This window comes from Temnothorax americanus, unplaced genomic scaffold (genome assembly GCF_048541705.1).
Source record: "Temnothorax americanus isolate GAGA-0224 unplaced genomic scaffold, ASM4854170v1 Scaffold7, whole genome shotgun sequence".
Taxonomy (NCBI): Eukaryota; Metazoa; Arthropoda; class Insecta; order Hymenoptera; family Formicidae; genus Temnothorax; species Temnothorax americanus.
In genome coordinates this window covers 1,060,169-1,077,611 of record NW_027509792.1, presented here as the reverse complement: position 1 = coordinate 1,077,611, position 17,443 = coordinate 1,060,169, and the positions used below count along the sequence as shown (strand labels likewise).

Sequence of the window (17,443 nt, the reverse complement as noted above, 5' to 3'; positions counted from 1 at the left end):
GAGTAAAATTTCTACGGTAGCTCGAGTAATATGGTAATTCGGGATTCTGCCATGAATACACGGAGAAAATTTTATATTAAATTTTACTACGCTGCCGCACCAACTGCGGACCATCAAGACGCCCAAGTTTAAATGCTATAGTCTTATATGCTACGATCATAGCATTCAATGCTATAATAATGCTATGATCGTAGCACTAAATGCTATGAACATAGTAATTTTACTATAAGACTATAGCATATAAACTTGGGCGTCTCGATGGTCCGCAGTTGGTGCGACAGCATAGTAAAATTTAATATAAAATTTTCTCCGTGTATATAAATATGCGTAATGCAATCAATTTACGTCTAGATACGTGCGTTTGCGTACAATCAGAAGATATACTAAATTACGATTCGTAAATCAGCATAAGAATTTACAAATCCGCTTAAGCCGTTAATAAACATCTTCATCGTCACTGCGAAGCCGGGGAGCGGTAATAAAAACGCCAAATAACGCACAGACAATGCTTAAAAACGTTTCCGTATTTATATAGCGCGCGCATGATAATGCGTAGTAATACATAAGCCCCTTTTTATCAACTTCCGATATAACAACGTTATAAAATACTCGCACAAAGCCAGGGAAGAAGCAGGGTGAAGACGAAGAGACACGGCCCGAAATACATCGCGTGCTGATCGATGAAAGTGCAACATTAGGTACACGCTCGGAAAATTAAACTCGCGAATTTACAACGCGAGTTCGCTGGTAATTATTTTCGCGCCTGATTCCGCTGTTGTTTTTGCAACCGTCGCTTGGGAATTAATTAACGGCCCTTTCATCTGTGACCAGTTACCGCATCGGTTGTCATCGCGACGCGAGTGACAGGTGCAATGCACGCGGAATCGGGATGTTGCGTCACGAGAGAAATGGGAATTAGTTCTATCAACAACGTCGAAATCGGTCGATCGCGACGAGCATGCAACGAGTACAAATTGCATATCACGTTATCTATATATACATTCGGCTCGTATCAATTTCGCGAAATTGAGTGAACCCTGCGCGCGCGAACGCCGCAGATTGATTTTGCGCGACGCTTCTCTCGTGTGTACAATGCCACGAGATTGTTACATCTTGGCGAAACGCGAAACGTTAGCTCGCGATGCGTAATAACTGTATGTAAAACAACGCAATTCTTACAAGACCATTACATGACTTACACGTCGCGGAAATCTCGTAAATTTATCACGCATCACGATCTTTCTGCGTGAACAATATTACGAAATTATACTCGTAGCAAGCTCTCGACTCGTAACAATTGCACATACGAAACAACATAATGCTACCGCAGTGCTGGTATTGTGAATAAACATAAATGCCGCAAACTCATGTCGAGTGATGGTCGTATTATGCGCGCGCGCGCGTACAGCATCCCGGAATTATTATACCGCTGATTTATGGTGCTCGTGCGTCAAAAGGCACAATCATAACGAGTTCTGGAACAAACTGGTTTAGGCATTGAAGTGACAATACGAATTAATGATCGTTACAAATTCATCCGGCATAACAGCCAACACGTCGCGCGACTAATATCTCGGAATTATCGATTATATACGATTTACGATATGTAAAAAGCACAGTGTATAAAAAAAGCTTAAATTGATTCTCAATTTAATTATGCAATTGTAATAATCTCTAGCTTCAACTGCAGACTGCGTTTCAAGACCGACAGTAATGGCGTGTGGTTTGTGAAGCGAAAAATGTAAATAAATTCACGCAAAAAATATTATTAAGCACAAAAGATTCAACTTGACCATATATTGGCACATTTCTATTTACTTGATAATTATCAACTTAACGGTCATGACTTACTTAATATATATAAAAAGTTGATTATATCAAAAGTATGTGTGTGAAATAACTGAAATATATCGAAGCGACGATGTAAACTCGCGATGTATCATATCTTTAGAGATTGATCTTGCATAATTCGCGTTTTGCCCAGGCTATATGTGAATATTACACCAGCGGCAAAATCGGTTCGGACTTTGTAAAATTCTACAATCTCAACGAGCTTTATATATAAAATTTTTAGCGTATGTGTTTGTGTGTCGGCGTGACGCTATATCAGCTCGCGAATATCATCTTTACGAGTTCGAACGCAAGTGACACATCGATCGCGCGCAAATTACTAATCTCTAAATTATTATACCGATGGCCACGTGACCAACTTGGGTGATGTATGGGAAATCCATCGTCGAACTGTATATACAAAGTTTTGTTCTCTAATGCCACCGCAGTTCGTGATACCTCAAACCTGTTACACGCGACAAGCAAACGTTGAGGAACACTTTCCTTTTTAATTAAGAATTATTCAGACTATGATACAGGCAAGCCAGATTGCAGTAAAGTATAGTATGCTGAGTCGAAGATTCGTTCATTATCCATAAGTTACTGACGAGAAGAATGACTGAACCCAAGACGGGAATCTTCGTTTAATAAGCAGCGCAGTTTTGTGTTAACGTAATCATAACCAGATAATACGATATGTGTCCTAATATCAAAGTATAGATTGATTTTAAAGAAAAAATCTTTAGAAAAGGGGATAAAAATCGGATAAAATTTAGTAATAAAAAAAACCGGAATAAAAGAAAGGCCTATCATAGCTGTGTCGGACAATTTAATTTCGGGAAGAAGTTGTTCGACAAGAAACTACTTCCTATTTTTAACCTTTTAAACATGGGCGTGGCAAATAAGCCACACTATACTTTGCAGTATGTTTTAATACTGCCATAATATTACATTCCAATAATAAAACAAAATTCGAATTTATTATTTACATAATTTTTTAAATAAAAAATTCCAATTCTAATTAAAATTTTGTTTGAATAAGTAGCTTATTTTTCCTTCTTTTTTGCGTCTTGCGCGATAAGGCTCGCTTAAAATATCCATTCTTAAAAAGTTAAGGTTTCAACGGAAATAGCGTAACGAAGGTCTAATATTATATATTAAGGATACAATACTATAAAACATTATTTATTTAGGGAATTATTTCGAAGAAGTTTCAAGGTTATTAATAATCTAAAAATTCTACGATAGCAATTGCGGCACATAACAGAACACGAAATTTAACGAGATTCACCTGCTCGCGGTCGGAGAATAAGGGCAATCTCATCACTGCTATAACCGCACTTCTGGAAATAGTCCTGTCATCAGTGTCATTAAATCCCCCGGAATAAAGCGAGTATACTGCGGATGCCCGTGACAGTTATTACCGATGATTTCGCGCGCCGACGCATTTATCGAGTCACAAATTAGGGCCTTTTCATTAGCGCGCGCCGGAAGATCATGGCCGGTATCGAGACTCGCGCTCTCTCATTTCGATCAATTTCGTATTCAAGTCACGTTGTAACGGAACGCGATAATTAGGAAAGTGAAAGGCGGCATGCAACGCGTCCCTCATCGCATGTTTGCATACCTATACTTGCGTGATCCTTGCGTGCGCGATCGCGGTAAAGCTAAACGTTTAAAAAGACTGAATCAATGAATATATCTTTAAAACTTAAAGCGTACCATTAAACTTTGACGCGGATGTTATCTGCAGCTGAAAAGTAAAACAAAACATTACGAAGAGATTTTTCTTCTTTCGGAACAATACAAACAATCAAAATCATGAATATTCATTTTCGTGACAAATTAAAAGAAAAATAGAGAACATAGATAAAACATTCAATAAGGGCTTGTACGTAAAATAAGATAAAATAAAACCTCGGTTGTGAAATAAACACGATTTTTATTGTATTTTAATGTTTTGTTTCTATAAAATACGACAATTTTTTGTCGATTTTACAATATATGTCCCAATATTATTTTTAATTAATTGTGTGGAAAAGAGTGGAGCTTCAACGTTATTCCCTAAAATAAAATCCCTCTCGATTGCACAAAGATAAATATGAAATCGATATTTTCGGTGTCGTTCGCTTTTGTGCGAATATTAAACGCACGAAAATCAGAGAACGATACGTTTTAAATCCTCTCTCTAAATGCTGCCTCTGAACCGATAAGATCACCGCGATCTTGAGAGCGCGGAGCGCGGTATTCATTCATGAGCGCACGGTTTTAGCGGGGGTTGGGCGAAATGTGTGTACGCGACCTATTTCCGCGATATATATCACCGAAACGCGTCTAATGGATGGATCCCTGCTGCTCCTTCCGCGGATCGTCGAGAGGATATTTACCGCGAGTGTTTCACCAGCATCAAACGACGATAAAGTATGAGCGAGGCCTCTGTGAAAGCCCGCGCAAAACAACCGCGAGTTTACGAGACCTCGTGAGCGAACGACGACGCGACGGGGCGAGTCCTGTCCGTCGCGCGAGTCATGGCGTCCGAAAATATACGTCCGTGGTTTCGAGAACACGTGATGATGCTCTCGTACGTGATCCATTATGTAAAAAGATTGTCTCGCCTTCTTCCTTTTTCTCTTTTTCGCCTTTTATTTCCCAACGCCGCCACGCCACTCCCAAACGTTCGAATTTTTATAGCGTCGCACGCGCACATCGCTTCTATCACGATTCACCACCGGCGAAATTCTGCGGGCAACGATTGACACGTTCAAATTTAAACGGTAGCTCGCTCTTTGCTCAATTGCTATTGATACAACGATTGCTTATCTAATCACTTTAACACATTGCCTGCCCAGCGAATTTGGGTATGTTTTTACTATGTAGGCCACAGTTGAATTATCATAAGCGTGATAAAAGTATAACATGATTAAATAAGAATATATTCTTAAGAGATAGACATGTGTTGAATATTGTACATTTTTTTACGTTATTATCTAGCTATTATCTAGCCATTCAAAATGTCATATTACATGGTATTTATGGTTTTTACTAATGTTTTAAAAAATTTTGATAACGCCTGACGCCAGTCAGACAAAAGTCAGGCGCCAGTCGGATGATCATGCATGGATGACCGCATTGTGGTAATCAAAGTGTTAACTTGACATCGCATTGTCGCGCATATTATCCACCATATATTCAGTCAATCTATTTACTTCGCAGATAAAGGGAAACTTTCGCGGAACTATCAATCGAATCGCGGGAGACAACATCTTCGGGAAACCGATAAGCGTTTATGAGTAACGTTCGACAACAACAGAAATAAAATTGAAAGAGAAGCAATAAAAGCGACGCTGCAAATGGGTCAAAAATCTAGCCTGCATGGATTGTAAATTGCGTATAGCTGCGTAAACTACGTCCAGAAAAATCGACCGGTCACGCATTTTCCGCATTTTTGGTCAATAGCTGTTTTAGCTGTGTACGCATGATTACGCCGCTGTGTGAACTCCGTCTAGATAAATCTGGAAGTGTTAACATTACGTTGGCAAAAATGCAGACTAAGGAAGATATCAAAGTATTGTGATTTATAATCTCTATAATCCTCTCCGCTTACGGAAGCCGACAAAAACATGAATCAGCGAGCATTAAAAGATTGCAGATATGTTTAACGAGGATAATTTCGAAAATGTTTCTTTATCAGATATTCGCATTTAATACTCTGGCGGATAATAACAAAACAGCATTTGTATGTTTTAAAACCAGCTCGCTCTCTTCACGGCTAGCTAGCACGCGTCGGTCAGGCTAAAATACTTCGACTGCCGCATACAAATGTTTGCCAAACGGTGTATATGCAGAATCGCTTTTCTCGCTGCTAAAAAAGCCATTTTCGCTTTTAAATAAACACAGTGAATAGCCGCTGATGAGAAATAACAAAAAAACATCGCGCAAATTTCGCCGTATTCCGGCGGCGGCAGCCGTTATTATATTCATATTAGCAATAATCGATACAAAACTCATTCATCGTTCATTACGCGTGTCGTGTCTCTCTGGCCATTTATATTTTATCCGGTTCATAATCAGGGCAAGATCGAGGATGTCGGTTCGAAGGTAGGTATTTTAACGCCACGCCGCGCGTACCACCCTTTTGAGGGAAATCTGCGCAGTTGAGTACGCGAGCTCAGCAACAACGTCGGGACACAAAGAGCGATCCTGCCTTATTACCCGACGTCCGCGTGACGTCGGCTCATCGGGTTCATTAGTGCGCGAGTAATACACATCCATGGCGACGTTATACTAAAGTCGAGCGAAATAATTGCTCATCGATCGCGAAGCTTTATACGCAGGTGCGAATTTAATAATATGCCTGTGCCGGCGGAACCTATATTGACGTGGGAACTTCGCGAGGCTCTCTCGCTTTAACGCTGTTCCCTCAGGTGTAACGCGGAAGAAACTTTACACCCTTAGACACGCCCCGATCTCTCAGCGAGGAAGATGAAACTTCTGCACGCGATAAGTACAGTTAACATTATAAATTTCCATAAATTTGTCGGCGGGGCTGATTGGACGCCTGTCAAAAACGTCAAACTGTAATTGACGCGTGTGACACGGAAAAAAAAACTTGAAAGAGCCAGGTGAGATTTTTCAGCGATAAATATTGTATAGAAATACATGATGCGTTTGATGTGACGTTAATAATTTCCTCTTATATAATAATTTCCTCTTTTTTGTAAAAGTTTCCAAGTTTCGTAAAGTCTTTCTATAGAAACGTGTACAAAAGAATTTTTAATGTCACTTATACGAGAACGTGTATGTATGAATGTATGTGTGAAGGCTTAAATTACGAAACACATACAAAAGTAATTCGAGTTAACGTTTCTCTTGCTAAGAGATTTTATAGCAAGTCAATATTTGTTGCAATTTTCAATATTAAGTGCATTGCAACGAATCGTTAGATTATACTTACGTTAAACTAAAACTCTAATTAAAAAACTAATTAAAAATCGCGATCTCAACATGCCGTAACATTTACAGACAAAATTTTATTTTATTCTATTGAAATTTTTTAATATCCAAAGTTCTTCCACAATGTTTCAACATTAAAACATAGAAAAATCATAATTTTGCTTAACCACTGACAATATTTTTGCTTTAATTACTAATACTTAAAACTAAAAAGGCAATTCTGGAACAGATATTTTACAGATCTAAGAGTAAAGGTTTCTTCCGCTAATATGTAAGTTAGAACGTATAATGCACATAAAACGCAGTCTTTTCTGTCGAAACAGTGCGTGACGAATAAACAGGTGTAAGCAAATACAATCTCGTTTCTGTGCGGTACTTGTTGCGTGAAAAAAAAAAAGTATCTTGATACCAAATCTACTACGAGCTTTTATGAAACCATTGTATTACTAGAAGTCGCGCGATCTAACAATAAGCATAAAACGTAAATACGTGTAACGTGATAAATAATCGTACGATTATTGTTTTCACTCGGCAATGATAACAATATATTATTAAGTGTTTACAATATAAAACCCATGTGGTCACTTCAAAGATACGCATGATAAGATTATGCAACTAACTCGTTATGTCGAAAGAAGATAAACTTTATCTTCCTATTCCTTTCCTTCCAATACGTTACACAAAAAATCCTGCATATCGTCTTTCACACAGTCTTTAATTAAAAAACATTTTAAAATAATGCGAAAGATGTTACGTCATCAGGAAACTTTAACTTTCACAACGTAAAGAACGTCGCAACGCTAATAATTACATTTTCTACCCTTTTACAATATTGAATTTCACATAATAATACGTACTGTAAGTCACAGTGTTGCAATTTAAAACTTCAACTTTCGATGTACAGTCAGTACGCTTGAAATCAGAGTGATAGGGGAATCGCGGAAATGATAAAGTCGGTTACCTCGAACGGAGGATGTAAACAGCCCAAATAGATAAATATCTAAGGTCAGGAACTCGTGGTGCTCGGAATATGAATAAGATCTACATTCTGCAAGAATGTCTGGCTTTTGAATCTGCCTAAATGCCGCAACCTATTAACAATAAGACTTCGGCGCACTTGAAACTTCGCCTTAGAAAATGTAACGTAGATATTTCCGTTATATGCAGCAATCTGATTATAAAGAGTGAACTTTGAGTTCGATTCATACGTTAATACATTTTCGCATGATAATAATGTAAATTTTTCTCGAGTTTTACATTTGCGCATAAAGAAATAAGAATATTAAATTCGAGGCAGGAAAAAATTCTGCAAAAACCTATGCCAAAAAATGGTCTTGATTTTTATAATCCGCTATTCAACGTACATGCCAACGATTTCATTTCGTTCGTCATATGCCATGAAATGTATGTCTTTAATTCAAACTCTTCGTTAATTACGAGTATAAACGAGAGATGCAATGCTGTTGAAACGTTATCATCGACTGCATACGATTTTCTACATGCAGCTGAACGTGGTCTAAAATTTCTTTGATGTTTCCCTCCATAACGTACATATAAAACATGTATGTTTGGGCTCTCTTCTCGAAAGAGCAAACATCAAACAAAAATTCCTGCCGACGTTTTCTCGCGCGAGAAACCGAAGTATGAAAATACTCGCGGCGCGGAGATCATGCTAAAGTTGTCACTGCGTTGCAGCTCGATTAAATAATAGCCGACAAACATTTCATATTAGATACTTGATTCCTTTAGAAATTCTATTTTGTTCATCTCTCACTTACCCCAACGTGGAAAGAAACCCGGACACATTTCCCTCGGCGTAGAGGCTGACGATGTCGCCGAGGTGAAGGAAACTCGCGGATCCTACAAGCTCACCCATCTTGATTGGTCCTCGGAGTCTCTCTCGGTGCCTCGAATTCGGAGAAACTCCTGGCCGCTTCAGCCGAGTGAATTATTCATGGCTGTACCTGATAGGAGAAATAAACAATCATTATAGAGCAATCGAAGAGAGTGCGGTCATGCAATATAAATAATCAAAATAGTTTCCATTCAAATTATCCAATATCCGAGAAAAAATGCGATTACAGAATATATTTTTATTTTTATTTTGCAACAATAATGCCTGTATGATCGAATAGTAATGAATACGAAATCATACGTGTTAAATTGAGAGTATTATTTTGAGGCACTTCTAAAATTGTAGGGAATTGTTTATAAATTCCGTGTAAATTTAAGGATTTGTATTACAAATACTAATTAATATATAAACATATAAATATAATACAATATAAAAAATATATATATTAAAGAAATATAATATTTGTTAAAATTATTTCTGTTCTTATATATCATATATAGGATCCGATATTTCTTTTATCAAAGTGAAAAAATAATTTAACAGGCTTCCAAATTGCAATCCTCCAGAGAATATTTTTGTATGAAACGTGCATTCCGCCATTGTGTTTGCTCAAGAAACGCACATGCAGGTTCGAAGAATAAGGTACCGGAACGTGACTTCTCATAACGTAAATTCCAAAAATGCAACAACAAACATTGTACGCTCTTATAAACAGAACGTCTAAATATTTTTCTAACGCTCGTTTATTACTCTTGTAAATCAAGTCTCTTATCTCGCAAGCCGCACACTTTCGCGTTGTCCACTCTGTTCATCATTAGATTTATAAATTTTCCTTAAAAGAAAAAAATTACGTAGAATATTATTACTTTAAAGAAATTATTTTGGACGCAGAAATATAGCGCGCACGACTGCGGCGTATAGGCGCAACCGGCAAACGAGACTTAATTGCTCAATGGTGCCACCGCAAATTGATAGATGAAGTTATCTATCTGATAGATCCGAGACGATGCTGTAACCGGGTCGTGAGATTTTTTTCCTCTCTCATCAACGCGAACAGAAATTCCACGCAGCAATCTCAATTGCACGCCGCGAGACATTATTCGAAGTTTGTTGCGCGTGGCAATTAGAATTATTTGTTTCTGATGGCTATAAACGCTACAGGAATGTGTTAAATTCCTTCACACGTGCATCTCTCTCTCTCTAAGATCTTAAATATTAAATAGAAAAAACAGATATATGCGTATGTACGCATATTCTTTACGACACAAATATTTAAATATGTCTTTGATTTTTACTCCATGTGCAAAAAATCTTTATATCAGATAAATAAAATAACAGGTATCAAGTAAATAATATGTATATATATCAGATAAATAGCACCATCAGGGCTGGATGCATATATATAAGTAAAGATTTTAATAGCGACTTCCGTATCGCTGCAATTTTTTAATTAAACTATATGAAAGATCAAATCCTTTCGTTTAATCAGCATGAAAGATAAGATACCGCGTTACGTATTGCATAGCGAGAGAATGAAATCCTATCGGCTGTAATCATCTAGAAATATTCTCTCGACAAATCACGATACGACTTTCCGATAAATTGATTTGCTTTAACCGAGTATCTTCAAATAGAAGCAAACTTTGTCCGAGCTCTATACTTTTTAAATTAAATTGACCCTTAACCTTCACGTCCACATAAACAACCATAACCGTGGGCACGTGAGCGTTGCGTTGGTCATAGGTTCACTTTTACAGAAGAAATCGATAAAACGAGTCGTGATATACTGACAACCATTCGACACGACACCATCCGACATGAAAATGCAATCTAGATTCCACGGAAGCAAGCAAAAAACGTAATAGTTTTAAAAGATTAACGATAATTGATTCTAATTAACCCTCCGTCTGTACACGTGGATCTACATCTACGGCGTCCGAGTCAAAATGATATCTGCTCGTAAACTGTAACACTTGCAAGCCTGCCAGAAAGTATTAAATAAACGATGTTTATCGAAATAAAATCGTCAACTACAATGTAGACAGATGTTTCGTGAATGTTTTCAGATTTTTTAAAATACTTTAAGGTAGGGAATAGCATCAAACGTGACAAACGCACGTACACACTCCGAGGGGGCAAAAAAAATGTAAACATATATACGAAGGATTAAAGTCATATTCGGACTAAATGTCACACTTATCTTCACGTTGATTACACAAAAGGTAATGTTATCTATCTTGTCAGAAAGTAAAATACGAGGTAAAATATATGAAGTATACTCTTACATGTAGGTTTTAAACCGCGCATTTTTCCTAAGTAGAACTGTAAAATAGCTGATAAAAATAGCTGATGTGCACTGTATTTAGAACACGGCACACAACATATCTACTTCTTTAAAAAACTAGCAACTGCATTTATGTATCTATATGCGTTACCTCATTCACAGATGTACGACGCGCTATTTTGAGATCTCATTCATAGAAAAGCACGAAAGAGTCACGCGTGTCCGTTTTCCTCTTTGTGAGTTTCAATCATAAAATAAATAAATCCGACCGCGAAGAGAAGTTAATCTCGTTACACGCTAAGGAAATTCTTTCATCGTGAGACAAATGATTAAGTATTTACAAATCTCAAATTTAAAAGATAACGCGAGTAAGATCTTTTTGTTTTATTATACTATTAATTTATATTAACATTTTTCTTTGCCAAACATTCTTACACGAAAGAAAAGAATTTCTAACGACATGTATGTCGTATACATATACCGCACGAATGTTATAAATGTATCTTTTAGAAATTATCATTTCTAAGCGTACTATAAGCGGCAACAAAATAAATCCATCAACAAAATTAACTTTGCGCCAAAGTACATGAAGATCTCAGGAACTTGTCTTAATGAATAATTAACACTGTTGAGTATTTCATAAACGCCAAGAATATAGAAATTTGTATTTTTTAATTACAAAAATGTGAGATTATCTCATCCGAACTATAATAATGTTATCACTAATAATAGTAATAATCACCAAAATGTACATTAAAAAAATGCTATAATATTAAAAATAAATTAATACATAAATTAATGTTAATTATATTATTAATATTATTATATGCGACATATTATATAAATTATATATAATTTACATAACATTATATAATTTATACATAACATGAGAATTTGTTCAATTCCAACGCAATGTCACGTGTCACTGTTTGTTTCAACAGAAATTCGTTCGAGAAAGATAGAACAGATGTCCGCTTTTTCCATTTATTCGTATACATATATGTTTTTTTTATTTATATAAAAATTCCTATTTTAATATATATTTTTGAGACTCAGCATTGTCACGTCCTTGGTTCAAGCAATACTTATACATTCCAGTATTAGATTACTATGCGATATTATATTAATTATCAATTATAATTACTATTAATTATTATTACCGATGAATTTTCAAACCGTTTATTAAATTCTCTTTTTTCTGTATTGTTTTTTTTTTTTTTTTTAATTCATGTATTGAAGTGCGTTATTGATCGGTTTTGCCATTGAAGTTCTGCAGGTACGTACCCTCCGGTATTAAATTACTGTCTAATAATATCACGCTACTAATTATTATTAGAGAGTTACTGATTTAAAACCATTTATAAAATTTTCTTTCTTTCACATCTCGTTTTTCTTCAATTCGTATATTGAAACAAGTGTATTGACTATTTTGTAAATTCATATATTGAAGTACGCTATTGATCGGTTTTACCGTTGAAATTCTGCAGGCGTAAACTTTAATCTTTTGTGTTTGTGTGACGCATCGTAAAAATATTAGTGGCTGTATGAATTCGTTGCAACAACGCTGCAACAACGCAACGAAAGAGCGAACAAAGACGCTTCGCTCCGTCTTGGCGTCGAACGATGCAGTGGTGCATGGGACAATAAACCGCCAATTGACTATCAATATCGTCTAATGAAACCGTATCGATGCACGGCTATATGTACGAGGGGACATGCAATTATATCTACTCTATCGCTGTTCATCGAACAAAACGCTGCTATTAAACGGCGACATCTAATGCGATCTCAAACGTATTATGTGACGCGTAATGCACGGCATATAATAATCGTGTAGTTTTTTTAACAGAACACTTTTGGCGTTGCTATAAAAAAGGTCCCACGATCCAAGTAATAGCACGGAACGTGTATATTGTCAAGAAAGATAGATTACGAACGTACACTTTCCGTTCGGTAAGTCTATAAGAGCACCGGCATTAAACTGTCAAGATTCGCTCGAAAGAAATCGAATGGCTATTAAGTATTCTGATGAGTTCTCGACTAAACCAACGTAATTAAACGTCGCTACGTAAATAGGTGAACCGATATATCGTGATGTCGGCCGAATCGAAAGTATATTATATATATATCTTACCGGGTTAGCTTCAGCCACCAATTTTTCAGCGTACGATACATTCGCTGTCGATTCGCTTTGCTTTCCCCGAAGGATGTAATTTATACGCGCGTTCGCCATCGCGACAGATGCAAAAGAGGGCTTGCATCCCAGAGTCGTCGGTATGCTATGCGTCAACCGGGACTGAGGTTCGACCTGACGCATTACGGCCCACAACACACCTTGACCCCGGATTACTACCGCGGAGTGCCCCCAAAAGCCATGCGCGGTGTCTAATTTCATGCAGGAGGATATCGGGTCTTCGCATGAATTACGTAAGAGCGCTCTCACAGGGAGGAGCGGTATGTCACAATCGGCTACGAGAGATCCCAGCAGAGTCATTCTCGCCGCGGCAAAATCGTTTCTTCTCGCCACGGCTTTCAAGATCGACACACAAATTATATACGGCGCGCCGAGACGTAATTTTATCGTATTTTATATACAATAATTCACCCCGAAGGCAGAAATACCGCTGCAGGTTGCGATCCGTTACGTTATGCATCCGGATACATTATGCATATCGACAAGAATAGTCGCTTTTCGTTTTTTTTTTTTACCTTTTTCAAGATTATTTTTCAGATCGTACGCTTCGAGCAAGTAACTCGAGATGCTGCCCCGATTAAAAAATGAAGAAGCCAGTAGGAAAATATGTCGAAACGCGTTGGACTGAAAAGGCTAATTTTAAACTCGTTAGACGAGGTATAATTATTCATACACAGTGCGATGTCCTTTCCATTTGAGAATATCATCCTTTAGCGTTTTTTCTTGGCTGCACTATTGCCCACTAGTGCAACACTAGTGCAACATTAATGCAACGCTATTGGGTAGTGCAGGGCAGTGCAGGGCGATAGTGCAGCCAAGAAAAAACGCTACTTGAAGTAAATGCAGCCTTGGCGCCATAACGCCATACCAATGTGTGCCGCGCTAAAAATATTCCCGGGCAACAAAATGCATAAAAATTGTCTCCATCTTTCGTACGTACATAGCGTATCCTCCGTGCCGCCTTTCGCAAATTGTTCCATCCACGTCCGTAATATTATAAGCGTGACGTAAAATGAAGTTACGTATTCGTTCGAGTCGTCTTTCCCGCGTATAACGTTTGCATTGTTTACAACGTGTGAAACGTCGCACACGAATGCAACGCTCGATACACGACGCAATGTCGACAATTAAATTTAATTCAGTTTTTTATATTACGGAATAGGATTCTCGGAGTATAACGGTTTAATCGTTTTTGCCGCCGCCTGTTTGACCGAAGTGCACTAAACGTCACTCAACGTGCTCTTATCTCAACCCGGACATGCAAAGAAGGAAGCAATTCGCGCGCGATGTCGTTAACCCTTGCGGATTCGACGAGGACGTTCGACCCAACGCCGGGGTCACTCAAGAACTCCGCGCGTGATGAAAAATCCCGTCGAATCGCCGTCCCCCGGATACCCGCCAATCGATACTCGAAGACTCCGGTAATCGAAAGAACCTCTCCTTCAAAAGAGAGATAAGCGTGTTTCCGCGTCACTCGACGTCTTTCCTGTTCGAAGATAATTCTATCGCTATAGGAAATAAGAAAAAAAATCGCATGGTTCTGCTTCCGAGACGCCGAGAATCTCCTACTTCGCGTCTATCGTTATCTCGCAGGAAGGTAGCCTGTATAATTTTTCTCGAGAGAAATACCGCTGTGTCTCTTTCAAAACGTTGATTAACCGCGCTAAGCGTCGTTACGCAATAATATATAGCTTCGTTAATGGAGGACCAGCTGGGTGGAAGTCTCGATATTTTGCACGTGGTATACGCGGTATCGAAAATAAGAACCGTGCGTCACCCACAAAGAACGGCATTATCTCCGTTAGTGCCAGCTGATTTAACACTAACGAGAGAGGATAATCTGGTAAATTGGTGTAATACGTGTCCTATTAGCTTACAGCGGCAAGATTTCACACCTCGTTGAAACGTGCGAGTACGAAGTCGCGATTTTCATATTTTCCCGAGTAAAAGCGGTATACGAAATTGAAAAAATGCGGAATAAAATCGAAACGATTCGTTTGTGTCGATCAATTTACATTTAACAAACGTGCTTCTCTAAAAAAAAAATGCGTGTCCAGTTTGCGCGCTTCAATTTCTATTTTTATAGAATTCAAACGCGATAAAAAGAAGAAAAAAAAAAGATCAGTCTCGTACGCGATTCCATTCGGCATTAAACGTAGTGACCGCCCAATGCTCCAGTTTTCATTGACGCGCTATCAGGAAAACTAGCGAGGAGCTATTATATGGCAACCGAACCCGCAACTAAGCGTCCGTCACTGAATGCGAAATGTGCGGATGTTTTTTTTTTTCTACCGGCGAAGATTTCACGTACGTGTCAAGACTGGGCGGGTATACAAGGAATCACGTACGTGATAATAAACGTGTCGAAAATACTGCGGAGTGCGGATAAACGACGGAAATGATGCGCACTTTAAATACCCCTCTCTTTCCTTCCTCCTGTTGTTCCCGTCCATCGCAATTGTTTAATTTGAGAAATTTGTCCCGTTACGTAAAATCTGTATTTAGTACATCGCCTCTTTATTTCGAGTCGAGCTTTGCATCTCCCAATTTTATTCGACAGCTAGGAAATTCTAGACACGTTGAAACGCTCGCGTAAAAATGAATCCGCACACCCGTACACGCACGTGCATACACACATCTCCTCCGGTTTCGGATGCGAAAATATTGACACTGGAGCAGCAGTGGCAGCCGCTCGTCTTTGCGAAGAATTTAAAAGTGGGATTTAAGCGTCGAACTTTTTGAAAGACCATGCAGTTGCCGAGTCGATCGCGCCGACCGCGACGGTACCACTTTGAGACCAGCTTTGAGATGGAACGTCTCGATTGTCCAACGCGCGCACGTCGGTTCGCGAAAGAGCGAAGAGGAAACGACTTTGACAAGAGGTACGAAGATAAAAGAGGGCGATCGGAGAAAAAGGAAAAGTGGACAGAAAAGACGTACCGCGAGGAAGAAGAAAAGTGATCAGAGAAGACGTATTATTGCCCGCCCGGGGGGGGGGGAGGCGGCGGCTCTCCGATAATCGGGATCCGAATCCGTCTTCGACCACGCGCGCGGAGACCGCGCGCGATGTGTGGCGAAGAGAGACGCAATCCGGAGTGTCTCGACGGACGCACGCGTCATTCTCGTCGTCATCGCTCGCTCGGCGAGGAAACGCCGGGCAGCCGATCTCGGAAGCGGGCCCAAGCGACGGCGGACGGGCGCGCGATCGACGCGGCCAATGAAAGCGCCGGCACGCATCTCATTACCGATAATAATCGAAAGGCAACCGCTCGGCTTAACGGCCGGGCCGACGCGGCGACGCCCGCCGTTGACGTCGTGCGTCCCGCGCCGCGTCACCGAGGAGCCTAATAAAGCGCCCGGTGGGCCTCGCTCGCACCGGGGGATCCGGGATTCACCGGGAATCGCCCGGTGGAGAGTTATATTTTTACGCGGGCGCGCGATTTCCGAACGTCCGGCCACGAGAGAGTTCCGTGATTCCCTCTTTTTTTTTTCACGTCCGCCTGCGGGGGAGAGGAAACGGCAGACGCGATACATCGCGAAACTCGAAACGGCGGGGCCCAGGCCGCCCCAGGCCTTCCTCGCGCGTCAGCTGCGAACGACGAGAACGCGGGGGAACGAAAAAAGCAACGCAAAAAGTGTTTACTCACTTCCTCGCGGCAGCGACGGCGACGGTGGCGGTGGTGACGATCGCGGCTCCTCGCGTCGAGCTCCGCGGCGCGCTGTCCAGATCGCTCCCGATGTTGTTCGAAGGCGAAATTCGCACGCGTTGCACGACAGGTGTCGAAAACGCCGCCGGTGCGCTCCGTCGCCCTGACGTCCAGGTCCGCGGTTCTTCCTCGCGACGGGCGCGCGGGCGGGGACGGCGGACAACCGGTCGATCGCGGAAACTCGACGGAGCCTTCTTCTTCTCCTCGTAACGCGAGGCTCCGAGGCTCAACGATGATTCCGGCGACCGCGTACACGAGGCGTCGCGCGAGCCTCCGATCTGCCAGCGCGAGGAAGCTGGAGGAAGAGGAAGCGCGCGGCAATCGGCGATAAGTCGACGACGGCGACGATCGGCGATCGGCGATCGGCGATTTGCGGCGGCGGGCCGACTGCGCGCCGCGCGCGCGCGCGCTCACGCACACGGACGGTGCCGATGCACGACACGGAGATATATGTATCTCCCTCAGCGCCGCTCCTGCGTGTCTCCCCGCGGAGCAGCAGCCGCCAAGTGTCACTGGCACGGTGCAGCGTACGGCGCGATCGAAACGGCCGAGCTGTTGACACGCGAAACGCGAGACGACATCCACATCCACACCACCCGGTGGTCCCGACGCGACTGTCC

At 40.4% G+C, this 17,443-nt stretch overlaps 1 protein-coding gene across 6 annotated transcripts in view; it reads right to left on the bottom strand.

Annotated features, from left to right (window-relative positions):
- LOC143906304 (inositol 1,4,5-trisphosphate receptor-like) overlaps positions 1–17,443 on the bottom strand; it is a 42,016-nt gene extending 24,573 nt beyond the window's left edge. For all 6 annotated transcript variants that reach the window (XM_077422302.1, XM_077422305.1, XM_077422304.1 and 3 more), the window contains exons 1-2: positions 16,764–17,443; positions 8,562–8,747 (exon numbers count right to left, since the gene is read on the bottom strand). In XM_077422302.1, coding sequence (XP_077278428.1) covers positions 8,562–8,659 — 98 coding nt within the window. In that variant the 5' untranslated portion in view covers positions 8,660–8,747; positions 16,764–17,443. The remainder of the gene's footprint in view (positions 1–8,561; positions 8,748–16,763) is intronic.